General features: G+C 40.6%; 1 protein-coding gene and 1 non-coding gene across 2 annotated transcripts; both read right to left on the bottom strand.

Moving 5' to 3' along the window:
* Nucleotides 1-850: 850 nt before the first annotated feature.
* LOC121028999 (U6 spliceosomal RNA) lies at nucleotides 851-952 on the bottom strand. The gene has a single exon (XR_005789526.1). It is a non-coding gene; the product is annotated as a U6 spliceosomal RNA (small nuclear RNA).
* A 10,910-nt stretch (nucleotides 953-11,862) lies between these two features.
* On the bottom strand, nucleotides 11,863-17,506 carry PRSS37 (serine protease 37). Its single transcript, XM_040471757.1, has 6 exons — nucleotides 17,462-17,506; nucleotides 17,023-17,120; nucleotides 14,895-15,036; nucleotides 13,373-13,626; nucleotides 12,657-12,793; nucleotides 11,863-12,108 (listed from the first exon to the last, which is right to left on the bottom strand). The coding sequence occupies exons 2-6, from the start codon at nucleotides 17,054-17,056 to the stop codon at nucleotides 11,968-11,970; spliced, it is 708 nt and encodes a 235-aa protein (XP_040327691.1). The 5' UTR covers nucleotides 17,057-17,120; nucleotides 17,462-17,506; the 3' UTR covers nucleotides 11,863-11,967.
* Between the last annotated feature and the right edge of the window lie 1,119 nt (nucleotides 17,507-18,625).

Below are 18,625 nucleotides of genomic sequence, written 5' to 3'. Positions count from 1 at the left end.
GGAAGAGTAGATCACAACTATGACACTCCTCAGTAGAATGCAGAAAAAAATTTTGCATTACGTTCTATTTTAGTATTTTATTCTTATTTTCAAATAACACCAAGAAGAAAAGTTTAGAAGTATTTTTCTGACTAGTGACCTATTTTTGTATTGATTATATACAGGGGGTCAATTATAAAAATGTCAGTGAAGGCTTAGTGGGTTGATGATCATGAAGTTAGTGAGCAAATTCTGAAATGTTTTAGCAATCAAGGAAGATCTTGAAGTTCTAAAGGATTTGGCAGGAATGTGAAGTCACATTCACACTTGTATTAAGGGAGTCAATGTTGTGTATAACTGGAAATGATTCTAAGTATCTAGCACAAATAATTGCCAGTGCTACAATATGTGATAGAGGGAAGTAATGGAAATGGGAGAAATAGACCAAAAAAATCAGCATATAGATTGAAGACAAAAGAAACTATTGGTAAGGAAAGCCTTACCAATATATGGCTTTTAAGAAAAAATCTGAAAACGTAACTGAAGTGCTTTCCTTTGGTGGGAATAGTAGAGTGGCTTCAAGAACCTCTACATTCTACACCACGTTAAGTTACTGGAAAAATTGTGAATAAAGATTAGGTATCTGCGAAAACATTCATCCAGTGTTGTTGTTTTTTTTTTTTTAAGTGTGTTGTTAGATGAGGCCTTCTCTGATTCAGATTTTTAAATTGTAATGAAACTGATCTCTAGAAATTACTGCCCTCAAAGATTTGAAGGAAGAACAAACCCCAGTTTAAGGGTTGTCAATTATGTGACTGATGCTGAGTGCAAAGGCTGGCTGAGACACATCTTTGTAGGACTTTTTTTTTTTTTTTTTTTTTTGCATTTATTTTTCTCTGTCATCCTTGCACAGGGGCCATGCTAATCTTTCTGTATTGTTTCACTTTAGTATGCGTGCTGCTGAAGTGAGCACTCTTTTAGGATTTTTATTAGGATTGTTTTTATTTCAGTTGGTGCTCTGGTTACAAAGATGCATAAGTTTTCAGTAGTATAATTCAATGTTATTTTCCTCACAAGCTCTTTAATTTTTCTGTATATGATTTTATAGAGTTTGAAGTTTTATAAGAACACATATACCACTGTATAGCAGAAAAGGCTTTTTTTTTGGTCATAAATTCATGAGGATTAAATGAATTAATATATGCGAAGTGCATAGAAGAGTGCCTGGTGCATAGTAGTAACTATAAATATTTACCCTCAATGTTATTATTATACTAGTCTTTGGGAAAAATAATTTTAAATATTTGCACTGGCAAGGAATAATTAGAGATACAGAAAGTAGTATATAAATGCCAGATAAATGTGCTTTGGCAGTGGCTTCCTGAGTATGTGGGTACTTCATCATCCCTTGTTATTTCCTTTAACCTTGCCTACATCTTCATAAATCTTTTGTTAAATTCTCTTATCTCTTTGTGTGTATTGCTTCTTCTGACATATATATTAAAAAGTTGTTTGTTTTTTGAAAAGACTTACAAGATAGTAAATCTTGAATATAGAAAGTCCTAGGGAATTCATGATAAATAATAAACAACTTCAGAAAGGTTACAGAATACAAGGTCAATATACAAAAATCAGTTGTGTATCTGTGCACTCGTAATGAATATGTTAAAAATGAAATTAAGAGGACATTCATTTACAGTTAATTTAGAAAGAATAAGATACATAGGAATGTTTTAATAGAAGTATAATACACCCTGAAAACTTTAAAACATTGTGAAAGAAATTAAAGAGACCTAAATAAATGGAACGACATCCCGTGTTCATGGATTAGAATACTTAATATTGTTAATATGTCAGTATTCCCCAAATTGATCTACAGATAAATACAATCCCTATGTGAATCCCAGTTGGCTTTTTTTTCCCCAGAAATTGACAAGCTTGTCCCAAAATTTATATGATTTTTCTGGAGACCCATAATAACCCAAAGAATTTTGGAAAAGAACAAATTTGGGGGGCTTCACACTTCCCAATTTCAAAATTTAGTTCAAAGCTATAGTGATCAGGACAGTGTGGTACTTGTGTAAGGACAGAATATGAATGAATGGGACAGAATCTAGAGTCCAGAAGTAAACCCTCACACTATGGTGAAATGACTTTAGTCAAGGGTGCCAAAACAATTCAACAATAAAAGAAATATTTTCAGCAAAGTTTGCTGGAACAGCTGGATACCCACATAGAAAAGAGTAAAGTTGATCCGTATTTCACACTGTTCAAAAATTGACTAAAAATATATCATGGGCCTAAGTGTAATACCTACAATTACACAACTCTTAGGTACAAACTTATGGTGATAAATCTTGGTGACCTTAGGTTAAGCCACGGTTTCTTAGATATGACACCAGAAATACAAGTAACAACAACAAAATAGATAAATCAGACTTCAACAATTAAAAAAGACATTTGTGTTTCAAAGGACACCATCAAAAAAGTAAAAAGGCAACTATAGAATAGGACAAAATATTTGCATATTTGCAAATAATAAGGGACTAGTATCTGAGATATATAAATAACTCTTATACCTCTATCGTAAAAAGACCTTCTAATAAAAAACTGGACCTGAGGCTTTGAATAGTTATTTTTTCAAAGAAGGTATACCGATGGCCCACAAGCACACGGAGGTGGCCAACATCCTTAGTCGTTAAGGAAATGCAAGTCACAACCACAATGAGATAGCACCTCATACCTACTAGGTGGCTATAATAAAAAAGACAATACTACATGTTGGTGAAGATGTGAAGAAATTGGAATTCTCATTCATTACTGGTAGGAATATAACCTGGTGCAGCCACTTTGGAAAACAGCTTGGCAGTGCCTCAGAATATTAAGCATATACTTATAAAATCCAGCAGTTTCACTCATAGGTATACAGCCAAGAGAAATCCAAAATTCATGTCTACACAAAAGCTTGTGCGTGAATATTCATGAAAACATTGTTCCTAATAGTCAAGAAATGGAAACAACTCAAATGTCCATCATCATATGAATGGATAAACAAAATGTGGCATTATACATACATACACACACAGACACACACACACACACACACACACACACACACACTCATACAGTGGAATATTATTCAGCTGTAAAAAGGAAAGAAGTAGTGATACATGTTATAACATAGATGAAACTTGGAAACGTGCTGAGGAGAGAAGCCTGTCACAATACTAATTATATGATTTCACTTATATGAAAGGCCCCAAATAGTCAAATCTATAGAGCTAGAAATTAGGTTAGAGGTTTCCAGGGGCTGGAGGATAGAGCTAATGGGTAGTGACTGCTATGGGGACAGGGTTTCTTTTGGGGTCAAGAAAACTGTTCTAAAATTAGTGGTGATAATTGTTTAACTCTGTGAATATATGCAAAACCACTGAATTATATACCTAAAGTCATATTAAAGCAATTACAGATATAATGGTTGGAAAAGAAGAAATAAACCTGCCATTATGTTCTTTCCTTTTTTATTTGAGTATAGTTGATGCACAATGTTACATTAGTTTCAGGTGTACAACTTAGTGATTTGACAGGTTTATACATCATACTATTAAGACTGTCATTATTTTAAGAAGATATGATTATGTACGTAGAAAATCCGAATAATCTAAAAAATATTAGGAAATAAGTTAACTTAGAAAGGTAGATAGTTGTATATAAGGTTAATACACAAAAGCTAATGTGTTTCTATATGGTAGTATGAAACATTAGTAAACATGAGCTTTTAAAAGATTGTTTTTCACAGTCTCTAGTATTCTGTAAAATTCTGAGAAAGCCATAGATAATGTAAGCTTTATGGTGCAAGTTAGTTTTGGATTTTCAGTTTTGGTTGCATAAGAGATATCCCAATGCTCAGGTCCTGCCCAAAGCCAATAAATTAGGATCTCTGAGATGGGACCTAAGCATTATGTCTTTTAAGTCTCCCCTGGCAGTTCCAATGTGCAGCAAAGGTTAAAGAGCATTAAAAGCACTGAAGTTTTCCTGATGTGTCATCAATTTAATTAACAGTTATCATGTTGAGATGAACTTATATTGAATATAGGGTAAAAGATGACTATAAAACAAGAAACAAACTCAACTCTAGAGAGCAAACTGATGGTTACCAGAGGGGAGGTGGGTGGGGGATGGGTGACCTAGGTGATGGGGATTGAGGAGGGCACTTGGGATGAGCACTGGGTGTCAATATGGAAGTGTTGAGTCACTATATCCTACCCCTGAAACTAATATTACCCTCTCTGTTACCTCACTGGAATTTAAATTAAAACTTTAAGAAAAAGATAGGTGTCAACAGTTCAGGCTTTCTTTCCTTTAATGAGGTTTTGTAATTCAGCACCCTGAGTATTTCTACGGAACTAGAAAAAGAGTTGGAGGAACGGCTGGTGTTCCATTTGATGAGCCCCAAAGCCCCTAGCTTTGTACCAGCTGGCTTTGGGTCTTCCCAGGGTTCTGGTGGGAGCACTTGCCAGCCACATCATTACTTCTGAGATTCATGTTCTAGATGTCCCTGGAGAGCTCTCACACCCTTTGCCTTTCCTTTGCTTTTTTGTCCTCAGCATCATGTGGGTACACTCAGACGCAGGACCCACCTTCTGTCACACTTTATTATTACACCTCGCCATAAACACATCCCCATGCCACTCCCTCACCCCGATTATGGCATTCTCACTACGTGTTAGTCATGATGTCTCTAGGAATGGAGATGCCACCTCCCACAACACCTTCCAATCCATTTACTGCTTTCCTGGCATTCCCAAGGATTCTTAATTTTTTTAATGTTTATTTATTTTTGAGAGAGACAGACAGAGCATGAGTAGGGGAGAGGCAGAGAGAGGGAGACACAGAATCCGAAGCAGGTTCCAGGCTCGGAGCTGTCAGCACAGAGCCTGATGTGGGGCTCGAACTCACAAACTGTGAGATCATGACCTGGGCCTAAGTTCGGAGGCTTAACCGACTCAGCCACCCAGGTGCATCCCCCGCGCCCCCCCCCCCCCCGGAGTCTCAGAACATGCTCAGGTTTGGGGTCATCTTTGCCAAGTGAATCTCCGTTCTTCCTCTAAGATGTTATCCCATGGGGTGCCTGGTGGCTCAGTCCACTGAGCGCCCGACTCTTGATTTCAGTTCACGTTATGATCTCACAGTTTGTGAGATTGAGCCCTGTGTGGGGCTCAGTACTGACAGTGAGGAGCCTGCTTGGGATTCTGTCTCCTCTCTCTCTGCCCCTCCCCCATGTGCTCTCTTTCTCTCAAAATAAACTTAAAAAAATGTTATCTCAGTACTCCCAAATTCGTTTTATTTTTTACCATAGCACTTATCTGACAATAAAATTTTAAATTTCTTTAACTGCCTGTATCCTTTTTTTTTTTTAATTTTTTTTAACGTTTATTTATTTTTGAGACAGAGAGAGACAGAGCATGAACAGGGGAGGGGCAGAGAGAGAGGGAGACACAGAATCTGAAACAGGCTCCAGGCTCTGAGCTGTCAGCAGAGACCGACGCGGGGCTCAAATTCACAGACCATGAGATCATGACCTGAGCCGAAGCCAGACGCTTAACCGATTGAGCCACCCAGGTGCCCCAACTGCCTGTATCCTTAAGATAGAATGTATACTGCATGAGGACAGGGATCTTTTTGTTTGTTTTCCTCCTGTCCCTCAGTGTTAAGATTAGTGTTCAGCGAATAGCTATGGGCACAAAAATGGAACCATAACATCTATACTATGTTATAAACTGAACTTTATACTTAAAGTTTTCTTGCCATTACATATTCTTCTACAAAACCATTTTCCTGTTTTATTTTTACGTTTTTTTTTATCTGAGTATAGTTGACACACATTGGTACATTAGTTACAGGTGTATGACATACTGTTTCAACTTCTCTACATGTTATGCTGTGCTCACTAGAAGTATAGTGACCATCTGTCACCATACAATGGTACTGCGATATCACTGAAATACCCTATGCTATGCCGCCCCCCCATGACTTATTCATTCCATAACTAGAAGCTTGTATCTCCTACTCCCCTTCACCCATTTTGACCATCCCCCACCCCCTTTCCTCCAGCAAACTTCAGTTTGTTCTCTGTATTTATACATCTGATTCTGCTCTTTCTACAATACCATTTTAAATGACCGGATATATTATTGTTTATGATTGCAATGCTTTTTATTTTTTTTTATAAGCAACAGTCGATGGCTGGACATTTTTTAAAATGAAATTTATTGTCAAATTGGTTTCCATACAACACCCAGTGCTCATCCCAAAAGGTGCCCTCCTCAATACCCATCACCCACCCTCTCCTCCCTCCCACCCCCCATCAACCCTCAGTTTGCTCTCAGTTCTCAACAGTCTCTTATGCTTTGGCTCTCTCCCACTCTAACCTCTTTTTTTTTTTTCCCTTCCCCTCCCCCCTGGTCCTCTGCTGAGTTTCTCAGAGTCCACATATGAGTGAAAACATAGGGTACCTGTCCTCTGCCTGACTTATTTCACTTAGCATAACACTTTCCAGTTCCATCCACGTTGCTACAAATGGCCAGATTTCATTCTTTCTCATTGCCAAGTAGTATTCCATTGTATATATAAACCACATCTTCTTTATCCATTCGTTGGTTGATGGACATTTAGGCTCTTTCCATAATTTGGCTATTGTTGAAAGTGCTGCCATAAACACTGGGGTACAAGTGCCCCTATGCATCAGCACTCCTCTCTCCCTTGGGTAAATTCCTAGCAGTGCTATTGCTGGGTCATAGGGTAGATCTATTTTTAATTTTTTGAGGAATCTCCACAGTGTTTTCCAGAGCGGCTGCACCAGTTTGCATTCCCACCAACAGTGCAAGAGGGTTTCCATTTCTCCACAGCCTCTTGGCTGGACACTTTTATTACCACCACAAATCACCCTGTTTTTTGCTCTTTATAGTGCTACAGCAAACATCTTTGAAAAGCTGTGAAAGCAGAAGCCTAAAAGCAGTGAATAAGCATAATTATAAGGTTTCTCATATGCATTGTCAAATTTTCATAGAAGATGAATATTTACATGTACTTCCATCAGAGGTGGGGGTTCTAATTTTAAACAGGGTAGTCAGATAAGACTTTGCTGAGAAAATAACATTTAAGCAAAAATTTTAGGAAGTAAGCCATGCATGCATCTGGGAAAAGTACAAAAATTTTGAGGCAAGTAAGTGTCTCACATGCTCAAAGAAGAGCTAGAAGGCTGGTGTGGCTGGAGGAGAGGTGGGAGATTAGATCAAAGGGGCTGTGGGATTTTTAAGGTCCTTATAGACCACTGTGCAGGCTTTGTCCTTTATTCTGAGATGGGGAGCCTTTGCAGGGTTTTTAGCAGAGGCAAGTGGTAAAACTTGGCTTACATTTTAAAAGATCACTTTGGAGGCTCCTGGGTGGCTCAGTCGGTTGAGCGTCCGGCTTTGGCTCAGATCATGATCTGAGTTTGAGCCCTGAGTCAGGCTCTGTGCTGACAGCTCGGAGCCTGGAGCCTGTTTCAGATTCTGTGTCTCCCTGTTTCTCTGCTCCTCCCCTGCTGGTGCTCTGTCTCTCTCTCTCTGTCTCTCTCTCTCTCTCTCTCTCAGAAATAAATAAATAAACACTAAAAAACATTTAAAAGATCACTTTGGTCATTGTATTGAGAATAGGTTGAGTTTAATAAGGCAAAGGTAGCAGAAGGGAGATGAGTTAAGAGGATATTGCAATAATCTAGGCTTACCAGGGTGGTAGCAGTGGAGGCAGGGAAAAGTAATAAGATCGTGGAAATGTTTTGAAGTGGAACTGGCAAGATTTTCCTGTAGATTGAAAATGAGACAACAGAGAGGAATCAAAAGTGACTCCAGAATTTTTGGCCTGAGTAAATTGCAGGCTCATCAGATTGTCATCAGTTTATATGGGGAAGACTGTGGGTGGAGCAGGTCCATCTTCAATAAGACTTGGAGTTCAGTTGGACATATTAAGTTTGAGATATAGATTAGATACCAAAATGTAGCTGTTGAGTAGACAGCTGAGTATATGAGACTGACAGTCAAGGGCAAAGCCCAAGATGGAGATACACATTTGGGCACTGTTAGATTATGTATGGTATAGATCACTAAGCAAGTAGGTGAGTATAGATAGAAGAAGTCCAAGACTAAACTTGAGGAGCTGTGATGTTAGGAGGTTGGAGAGATGTGGTGGAATCAGCACAGCAGACTGGTTCCTCCTTCAAAGCTATTTAACAAAATACGTAATTTGAAATGATATTGCCAATCACCTGTTGATATCCTAGTGCTGTCATTCTAGTTATACCTATCTTGGGATTAAATCTATCGCTTTCTGGAATATAGAAATAGAATATTGTGAAGTGGTCCCCAGAGAAGCCTTAATTTTAGATAGGAATCCTGAAGACTCTCTATCTACAGACCTCAAAGAATTTTTCACTGGGAGCTAAAATCAGAGATCATGGGAGAAGCCATAAAACTTCTTATGTTATCTAAATAGGAGCTTTTTGCCTTATGTGAGTAAAAAAGCAAGAGTAAGTATGTAGGAAACATCTGTGTATTTAGAAATGTAGTTATGGGAAAACATAAAGGAAATGGCACAGGCTTTGGAGTCAGTTGGATCAAGGTTTGTATCCTTGGTCTGCTGTTTATTAACTATATGGTCTTGGAAAAGTTACTAGCTATGTTTTTTTCAGAAACCTCAAGTAAGTGGAGGAATATAAATTTGAAGAGTTACATGCAAAAAATGCATATCAAAATGTCTAACACAGTGCCTAATGTATAGTAGATGTTCAAACTATAATGGCTTATGTGCCTTTATTATTTTTATTAAGTTCATGCAAATGAACAAAGCAGATTTTGTTATGACACTCCAGGCTCCAGTGTGTTTCCAGGTTCCAGATGAGGCCATGGCCCTGATGATCTCTATAATGAGAAGTAGAGATCTAAGAAAGAAATGAGAATTGGGTGACCCTCAATGGCCCTTGTTTAAAACTATATTTTTATTTTGGAGTAAACTTGCCTCTGTCCAAGGCAGAATGCAATATAAAACCCTTTTGGGGACGTAGGGATTGAGATCAGTGAGATAACATTAGTGAAGTCCAGCTGGCACTTCCCTCAAGGGGAGAACACAGTACAACCTCGGATGTAGGAGTCAGGAGTGCAGGGAATAGTAGAGGGAAAGGGATCTGTGAAATGCAGCTTGGCACTCAGAGAAGTCTTGATGGTTCATAGTCTTGATAGTTCAGCCCCCAAACCCATGCTGCTGGTCACTGTGCTTGGATAACTCACTCTAATAATTGGGGCTGAAAAAATTGTTAGAAAAAACTTATACTGAGGAGTTGATTGAATAGTGATCAATATGATTTGTTTTTGTGTAAGTCATAGGCAATGGGCGAAGAGGAAATATCTTGCCTGGAATATGGTTGCTCTTGCCTTCAACACTTGAAGACTTGACTTCAGCTTGAGGAATTTTTTTTGTTAAAGGTTTATTTGTAAACCTTTTAATTTTTTTTTTTTTTACCATTTATTTATTTTTCAGAGAGAGAGAGAGAGAGAGAGAGAGAGAGAGAGAGAGAGAGAGAGAGAATGTGAGCAGGGGAGGGGCAGAGACAGAGGGAGACACAGAATCCGAAGCAGGCTCCAGGCTCTGAGCTGTCAGCACAGAGCCCCACGTGGGGCTCGAACTCACGAGCTGTGAGATGGTGACCTGAGCTGAAGTTGGACACTTAACCGACTGAGCCACCCAGTCGGTTGGCTGGGAATTTTTTTTAATGGCTCTAACTTTGTTAAGTCTGGGTCTTGACCAGGTTGCCAACTTAAAATACAGAGAGCACTGGGCTTTTTTTTTTTTTTTTTAACATTTTCTTCTGATATTTCTTTTACTCATATTTGCATTTCACAGAGTCAAGTGGCAGAAGATATATTTATAAATATTTTGGGAGTATATGGGTAGGGTGGGTAGGAGGTCTCAAGGAGGTTTGGATGCCATTCTGATGGTTTTAGAGTTTATTTCAGGACAATTGGGAACCACTGAAGGTTTTTACCTCCCAATATAGAAACCAGTTCTTTTATTTTATTTTTTAAATGTTTATTTATCAGAGAGAGATTGGGGGTGGGGAGAAGGGCTGAGAGAGAGAGAGGGAGGGAGAAAATCCCAAGCAGGCTCCTCACTGTCAACACAGAGCCCAATGTGGGGGTTAATCTCATGAACCAGGAGATCATGACCTGAGCTATAATCAAGAGTTAGATGCTTAACCAGCTGAGCACCCCAGAAAGAAGTTCTTGTAGAGACTATGTTTTAAAGGTTGTATTGGTTTTCTATGGCTCCTATAACAAATTATCAGAAACACCTTAAACAACACAAATTTCTTACGTTACAATACTGTAGGTCAGAAGTTTGACCAGTTTTAATGGGCTAAAATCAAAGTGTTGTCAAGGTTGTGCTTCTTGTTAGAGAGAATCCATTTCCTTGCCTATTTTGGTTGTTGTTAGAATTCAGTTCCTTGCAGTTGTAGTACTGAAGTTCCCATTTCTTTGCTAGCCGGAAGCTGAGGTTCGCTCTCAGTGTCTAGAGACTGCTTACATTTCTTGCCTTGTAGCCCCCCTTCTATCATTTTCAAAACCTGCAATGGCAGCTCAGGCCTTTCTCATGCTTTGAATCTCTGGTGCCTTTCTGTTGTCACATCTCTTTGCCCAAATAGTCTCTCTTCTTCTTCTATTTTTAACAGCCCATATGATTGCACTGGCCCCACCCACATAATCCAGGATAATCTCCCCATCCTCAAGTCCATAAGCATAATCACAGCTGCAAAACTGACTTTTTCATGGAAAAAAACCCCATGTTTATGGGTTCTGGGGATTAGGGTGTGGACATCTTTGGGGAGCCATTATTCTGCCTAACACCAAGGTCTTTAATGTATAGATTGTGTTTTAAATTTAGGGAATAGGAAATATTATCCAAGGGTAGTGTGTGGTTGTTTCCTCAGTCTACATCTGTTGGAAGATTACCCATCCTTGTCCTGTATTCCCCAGTCTCTTGGATATCCAGAATTCCCTGATCATTTCCAGATTTGGGGCCCTGGAGTTCTCAGTTTTCAAGTTCTTTACCATGTCTTCAACCAGAGGACTGGTACCTGCTTTCTTGACCTTACTAATCCCATGGTCTGTGTGTAGCTAAACCCAATTTCTGCCCTTCCTTCACTTCCTCAGAGCCATATCTGCTTCTGGAATCTTCCACTGCCCTGAGATTATACTCTTCTTGGATCTAGATGACTTCTTCACCCTGTTCTGGAGCTGCCAGGCTTCCTGTTGGACTTGATTTATGGCAGTGACCCTGTTCTGAAGTTCTCTTTGTTAGCCTCTTATGCATCCGCTAACTCTCTCCCTGTAGCATGCTGCAGTCAGTGTAGCAGTGAGAGGGAGCATGGCCGTTCTTAGGAGAGATTATTCCAGTACCCAGGATTTTAGCCACAAGTGAAAGCTTCAAGCTCTTTGAATGATAAGAGAAGTAGCAGAAAAATAGAAGCCAAAATCTGTTGTGATGCCACAGACTCCCCTATAATTTTGAGGCTGAGAGCATGGGATTGAGAAATGATATTTGGAGGTTCTATTCTAGGCTCTGATGTCTGTCAGCTTTGGATAATGTTAAGTACTCTCTTTTAGTCTCATTTTTCTCATTTGTAAAGTGAGGATAAAAGATAACCTCAGAGGATTGCTGTGAGCATTAAACGAGATAATGGGTGTAACCCTACTACTGTGTGATGAGTGCTCATGTCATGTTTTGTCCTTGGTTCTTCACATCATTATGGGATATGGGAAGAGTCACAACCAAGAAAACATAGGCTACTGGTGTAATGCATTTCCGTTTGGAGATTTTTATTTTGAGTTTGGAGAAAATAGTGGCCTGTATAGTCAATGACTAGAGCCAGTGGGATACAGAGAGAGTAGAAGGGTGTCATTTATCCTTAGTGATGTTCTCGATCCAGGAGGTATATTTGTGAACATTGGTGTAGATTCCGACATCCCCTCCCATGAAGTGACCGACCTCGATTCCCTGGAGCTTGTTTTTGCAGATGACAGTAGCGACGGCCACCTCCTACCAGAGATCATGCAGAGGGAGAGAGACAAGAGAGATATGATCGGATCTTCTCACAGGAGCCCTCTAGTCCCCCAGTGGGATGAGCCCTGCGCAGAGGTAGGCTCATGGGTTATGAAAACAGCACCGAATTGGGAGATAGGAAGCTGGAGTCATTTACCTAGCTTTGTTGTAACTAGCCTTGTTTCATCTTGAGAAAGTCAGAGAAAAACTTCTCTAGAACTCACATGTAAAATGAGTCAAACCCCATTTATTTGGACTGGTGAAGCGAGTTTCCCTTGTGAAAAGTTTGAATTCTTTTTTAAAGCAATGCCTGTTTTTTCTTGCAGCTATGAGAGTAATAAATCTAGCAAAGTATTATTAACTAGAGGGATTGCATGCCACACTTTAATGGATAAAGGCATCTGTAAGGAGGGCCTGGTGCAGCCTTATCAAATTCTCAAAAGATTGCGAGAGGATGAGGGCTTTCTAATTTTCTAATCGCTGTCACGGTTAGTTAAACTAGACACATACAAGCAAATGAATGTTGAATATAGAGAAAAGATTACCCCAAAAATTCGGCTGAACACTTTCACAAATTTCACACATAAGGAGTTCCTGTGGCTTTTTCCTTGTTCAGTTTTCTGGCACTCTTTATCAGACATCACAGGAGCCTCCAGGTTCTGCCTTAAATCAGGATGCCTGCCTGAGGGAAGGCAGGATAAAAAAGGTTGACTGCTCGCAATTGTTATTTAGACACTCCAGTCACTGCCCTGTGTTTCAACTGGTGTTTTGTGTGTATGTCTGAAGAAAAAAGGGCTGAGAAAAGGCAAGGATCTTGTGCATGGTTATGAGAGTTAATCTAGAGGATTGAAAAAATAGCCTGCATGACTCTTTTAAGAAGTGGTTTTCTTTCCATCGTATCTAGTCTCGGAGGAATATGGGGTGACCTGACTCAAGTCCTCAGAGGTGTCCCCTACGTGCAAAATGAGCCTGGATGCAAGGGAGGAGCACAGCCTCCCTGATGTGAACCATGTGTCTGGCAGTCAGGAATAGTGTGGCCTGTGTGCAGAGTCCAATGGCCTGGTGGCCCCGGCTGCTGGAGCCTGGAGGAGGTAGCTCTGTGTCATCGTGTCATCACTGGGTTGGGAGGAGCTTTGGACTTCCGGATGAGTCTCTTTTTCCTAGCACCCTCATGGTCTCCATCCATTCTCCTCTCCTCTCTTCTCAGCTCTGTGGACATGGGTGACTGATGACCCTGATTTGCTGTGGAAGGTACACTCACCATTGTTATCTTGGCTCCAGTCCAAACCTGACAGCAGACAGACAGTGCCTGGCCGGACATTGCTGGTGGCGAGGGAAAGTGGCTGGACTTTGTTGTTGAAGTTGGCAGGCTTAGCCAGCTTAATGAGCATGAGGTCATCCTGGGGAGCGCTATGGCTGTAGTTCCAGTAGCGGATAATCTGAATGGGGTTAATTGTCTGCTCTGTGCCATCTCTGACTCTGATCCTGAAATTTCCCAGCATCACTTTCAGGTTTCTGGAGGGAGAAGGGGGTGGGAGTAATCACCGTCACCATCACCACCACCACCACCACCACCACCACCACCACCACCACCATCATCATCAAAGATATTAAATGTTATAATGTGTCAGGTACTATGCCAATTGATCGGTCTGGATTCTGGATTACCTCATTTACTACTTACAACAAAACTATGAAGTGTATTCTATCTTTAATCCATTTAACAGATGATGGAACCACATAGCAGTAATTCCCCCATGGTCACACAGTAGGTGGTGGAGCCTTAACCACTGTGTTTTCATGTAGCATCCTTAATGTAGTAGAGAGGAAAATCATGCATGGCATAGAAATAATATTTTCCCCTCCACTCGAGCTCCAGCCTCTCCAACTGAGCATTTCCATTCTGGTGGAGGTAAGACAATGGCATGACCTGAGTGGTGGAGATCCGTTGGTTTCATTAAACCCACTCGCAACCCTGCTTCATCCTGCTCTCTGCCTTTGGAAGGTGTTACATATGGATTAAGCCAATGGGTTCTCCTGTCCTCTGCTCTCTGCTTGGGTTTCGGTTGATAGCAAGCACCAGGAAGTAGTTAGAGGAGAAGAGTGAGGTTCGAGTATTTATCCTCCAAGCTCCCTTCCTGCAGGGCTGCCCCAGCTTCTATCAGGCAATCCCTGTACACAGGGCTTCTTCTCTTCCTTTCTCTCTCCTCCCACCCTCCCCTGCTCCCCTCTCCTTTGAACCAACCTCTCCTCTTGCCCCTTTAGGTCTAGGGGGAGTAACTATACCCTTCTAATACTAATCCTGGGGGCACTGAACTCTTCTTTGTGCTTCCCCTATAACTTGTCCGTGCCTTTGTCGTTAGTCATTTTTAAAAATTCTCCTCAATTTGTCCAATTTGAATGTACCCTCAGTTACCTTCTGGTCCCTTAATTAATAAGACACATTCATCTCATCAGTAAAAAACTTGAAACAAACTGATGGGAGACTGAGGAGGCACAGTGTATGGAACAGGTTTCCTTCCCAGCAGCAGTAGTGACATTTGGAGCCAGGTAATTGTTGAGGGGGTGCACACTGTAGAATGTTTAGTAGCATCCTTGCCATGGGCCCTATTCTCTAGATAGATGCCAGTAGCACAGCACCCCTCAGTCCACTGTGACAACCGAAAATATCTTCACTTTGCCAAATGTACCCTGGAAGGAAAAGTTGCCTCCCTTTGAGAACCACTCATGTAGAATGAATCAGGCTGTTTCAGGGGGTGGGAGTGTGGGTTCCCAACACTCACGGTAAGTAGCAGTGAGCTGGGGCCAGCACCCAGTTGTTTTTGATGAGGACACCCACACAGGGGTTGAAGTGCGACTTGAGGTATACCAAGTAGGGAGCATGGTCGTCTTTCTGCACAGATGCATGAGTAGAGAAAACTGTCCCTGAGAAAATAATTAGTATTCTTAACATATAAAACATTCTTAATATAGAAGACATATCTTAGGACAAATAAGACAGTTAACAGTTTCCTAGTTGAAAGGAACATGGATAGTTTTTTTTCTTTCTTTCTTTCTTTCTTTCTTTCTTTCTTTCTTTCTTTCTTTCTTTCTTTCTTTCTTTCTTTCTTTCTTTCTTATTATTTTAATGTCTATTTCATTTTTGAGAGAGAGAAAGCCAGAGTATGAGCAGGGAGGGGGAGAGAGGGAGACAGAATCTGAAGCAGGCTTCAGGCTCTGAGCTGTTAGCCCAGAGCCCAAGATGGGGTTCGAACTCATGAACCGTGAGATCATGACCTGAGCCAAAGTCAGATGCTTAGCTGACTGAGCCAACCAGGTGCCCCTAGAATATGGATAATTTTAAAGAAATAATTGATTGGCCAGGAAATATGAAAATGTTTGACCCTCTTTTTCTAATAAAATGTAAATTAAAATGATATACCATTTTATCTGATACTTATAATATTAATTTTTGGTTTAATGTTGATAATATTGAATCTAAGAAAGTACAATGAAGAGACTCTTTTACTACATGTAGCAACGTGAATTGATTCTGTCTTTTTGAAAAGCAATTTAGAAATAGGCATCAAAAGTGTAAATAGTTCATCACTTGTGACCTAATAGTTCCAACCCTAAGAATCTGTCCTAAAATAATCAGATATAGACAAAGATTATGAATGTGTGCTCATTTTAACACTATTTATAATAGGTAAACACTGGAAATATAAGTGTCCAATATAGTAATGTAGGGCATTTGAAATAAAAAAGTACATCAATATATGGAAATATTAAAATTGTATTTATAAAGAATATTAAACAGCAAAGAAAATATTAATAACCTTTCTTTAAGTTAAAAATGATAATGAAATGTATATTAATCTAGTAATCCAGTTGTCTAAAAACAAGCAAAGAAACAAAAAGATAAACCATTTGAATGACAAATAAATAAATGAAGCCTGAGAGTAAGTTGAAGTGTTAGCATGTGTTGACTGTGAGGTGAGGTTATGAAGTGTTTATTTTTTTCCTACTTTTTAATATTTCTAAGTTTTTAATATTAACATGTAATATTTAAAAAATGACTTATTAAAGAAAAACACTTAAGAAAGGGAGGAAGGCTGCTTGTAGTATCAGAAATAAAATACTGTTCTTACCTCGGCTGCCCTTGGTTCTTCCATTTATCCTTCCCAAGTCTTGGCCTCCACCTCCCCATACCCTTTTATGATCACATAGTTAGAAATCCCAAGGGAAAAAGGACAGGAGGCATTGAGGCATTGAGCTCTTGTTCTAAGTGCTTTACATGGATTTATTTAACACTTTCACAAATCTCTATGATGTAGTTAGTAATATCCCCATTTTGATTGAAGAAACTAAAGCATGGGTAGATTGACTTGTCTGTGCTCACACGGCTAATAGTGATGCAACGTAGATGGTCTGGAGGTGGTGGGAGATGCCTCACCAGCAAATTCTGCCATCAGAAGGACTCGTGGAAGTCAGGGAGTACAGGGGGTAGGGCCCTTGCATTTGATCTTTTGTTTCTACCTTCTTCATTCCCTGCTTTCTGAGTCTCTAAGCTTCTGGAACAGGGGGGATATCAGACTTCGGAATGTGTTCTTTGTCCCTGTGACCACACTGGGACTTGCCCAGTGGGTGATGAAGCCCACATTTTGGAATCACCAGTGGGGAATGCTCACTGTCGAGCACTCTCCAAGGCAAGTGAGCACCATCACCCGTCCCATAGCTTAGCACTGGAAGGGTGAGCTCAGCCTCATGGGAGCCTATGGGTGTGGTCTGGGACAGGAGATACCTACTTCTGTCCATGACCGCTTTTTCTTAGACTCTTCTTTTGTACCCTCTACACACCCCAATCTACCTTCCTCCAGCCTGCATTAACCTGTGCCTTATAGGACAGAGTAGAAGCTCATGGATACATACCAGCAAGGACACCCAAATAAAATATAAATTTCATAGCAGTCCAGATCTTTCCCTGTGAGATGCAGAAGATCAGCAGAGTATGGAACTCTCAGGAACACCTGGTAGAATCAATGGCTGTGGTTAGGCGTGGGGACCCAAAATAGGGTGGGAAAGCAGATCTGGGCATAAATGGGGGGAGGGAAGAAGGCTCCAGGTAGACAGATGAAGGTCCTTCTGCTCCAGGGAGGCTGGGGGATGGGAGACTGTGCCTCTCTTGGGTCTTTCAAAGAAGGAAAAAGAAGCCTTGTTCCTTAGACTTCCAGATCCAGGCTCCTCTCCCTGCTATGCCTCAAAGCCCATCTGCCCAAGTCAGCTGTCTATGGGAAAGGGACTCTGGCTCAGGACTCATCTTCCTCAGGGAGTTTCTGAGGCCAGGGCTGTGGGGGACAAGATGCTCCACCTTAGCTCAGGTAGACAGTGTCCCCAGGTTTGCTCTGAACACCCTAATAGTTACTTATACTTTCCCTTAGCCCCTCCCATCTTTATTACACTGGCTTCACCTTTCCCTGTGACCACTGTTTCATCACTCAGTCATCATCACCACCAGGTCTGGTGGTCCTGATCACCAGCTTTGAGCCAAGGAAATGTGGAAATGAAAAGCACTCATGGAACAGTTATTTTGGCAGTTGGAGAATGGTGTACATTCTGGATTATATTGAATTTAGGATCTTCTGTGTTTTGGTGACAGTTCACAAGGCAGGACCTGTTGGTGCTTTTTACCTAATGAAAAGGTTTCTCTGGCAATGATAAATGGCTAGGGTCATCCTCGGCTAATTTGGAGACACTCTAACAAGCACAGTTTCACTATTAGCTAACATTCATTGAACACTTACCGAATCCGAGGCACTGAGCTACATTCTTTACTTCTGTATGGACATTGTCCATGGGGATTTTGTATCAGGTCGGTCTGAGATTTGTAAAATTACTATACTTTGTGCCACTCTAATCCTTCAGGGTTTCTTAAACCCATAATCTCATTTCAGTGGCACAACAACCTGCAAAGAGGAGACAGGGCTGGGGTGGTTTTTTTCTTGATCTGTAGGTGGCCGAACTGAAACAGAATTTAAGTCATTTTCTCAAAGTCACACATGATTGGAAAGATAGAAGTAGAATCCTGATCTCCTTATTGGGTACACACAGCTTTTCAACTATATCCTCCAGGCTTCGGCTAATCAACTAGCATTCCTAGACCTTGAAAGGTCCATTCCGTCACGCAAGTTCCCTGAGAATAGGGCTTCATTATGAAATATGCTTGAGGTTCAAAGACAGGATGGAGCTATGGAAGGCTTTCTGTTGGTGAGGGTAGGAGTAGTTAGCACAGGTGAAAAGTTGAGAAAGAGATATTCTTTACTCTGACGTTGTTTGTCCTAGATTTTTTGCAAAGTTTATGGACCAGGAAGGGAGTTTGGGTCCTTTCCAAAAACAACAGATTTTCTGGAGGAGGCTGTTACTGGGGACAGCTACCGGTCTACGAGTCTCAAATTAGTATCTCCAGCCCAGACCACCTGTCCCACAGATACAACTGCCTCCTGGAAACCTTTTTTTTTTTTTTTTTTTTTTTTTG

This window comes from Herpailurus yagouaroundi, unplaced genomic scaffold (genome assembly GCF_014898765.1).
Source record: "Herpailurus yagouaroundi ecotype Mexico unplaced genomic scaffold, PumYag 100, whole genome shotgun sequence".
In the NCBI taxonomy this organism is placed as follows: Eukaryota; Metazoa; Chordata; class Mammalia; order Carnivora; family Felidae; genus Herpailurus; species Herpailurus yagouaroundi.
The sequence above is the reverse complement of the archived record's forward strand: the minus strand, read 5'-3'. Positions and strand labels throughout refer to the sequence as shown.

Excerpts from the sequence above, each read along its gene's own strand:
- PRSS37 (XM_040471757.1), bottom strand. The coding sequence starts at position 17,056 with ATGAAATTTATATTTTATTTGGGTGTCCTTGCTG. Across the intron at positions 15,037-17,022 it reads TTATTTGGGTGTCCTTGCTG|GGACAGTTTTCTCTACTCAT; the intron begins GTATGTATCCAT and ends TTATTTTCTCAG. Across the intron at positions 13,627-14,894 it reads CCAGCTCACTGCTACTTACC|AAACCTGAAAGTGATGCTGG; the intron begins GTGAGTGTTGGG and ends TTCTCCCTCCAG.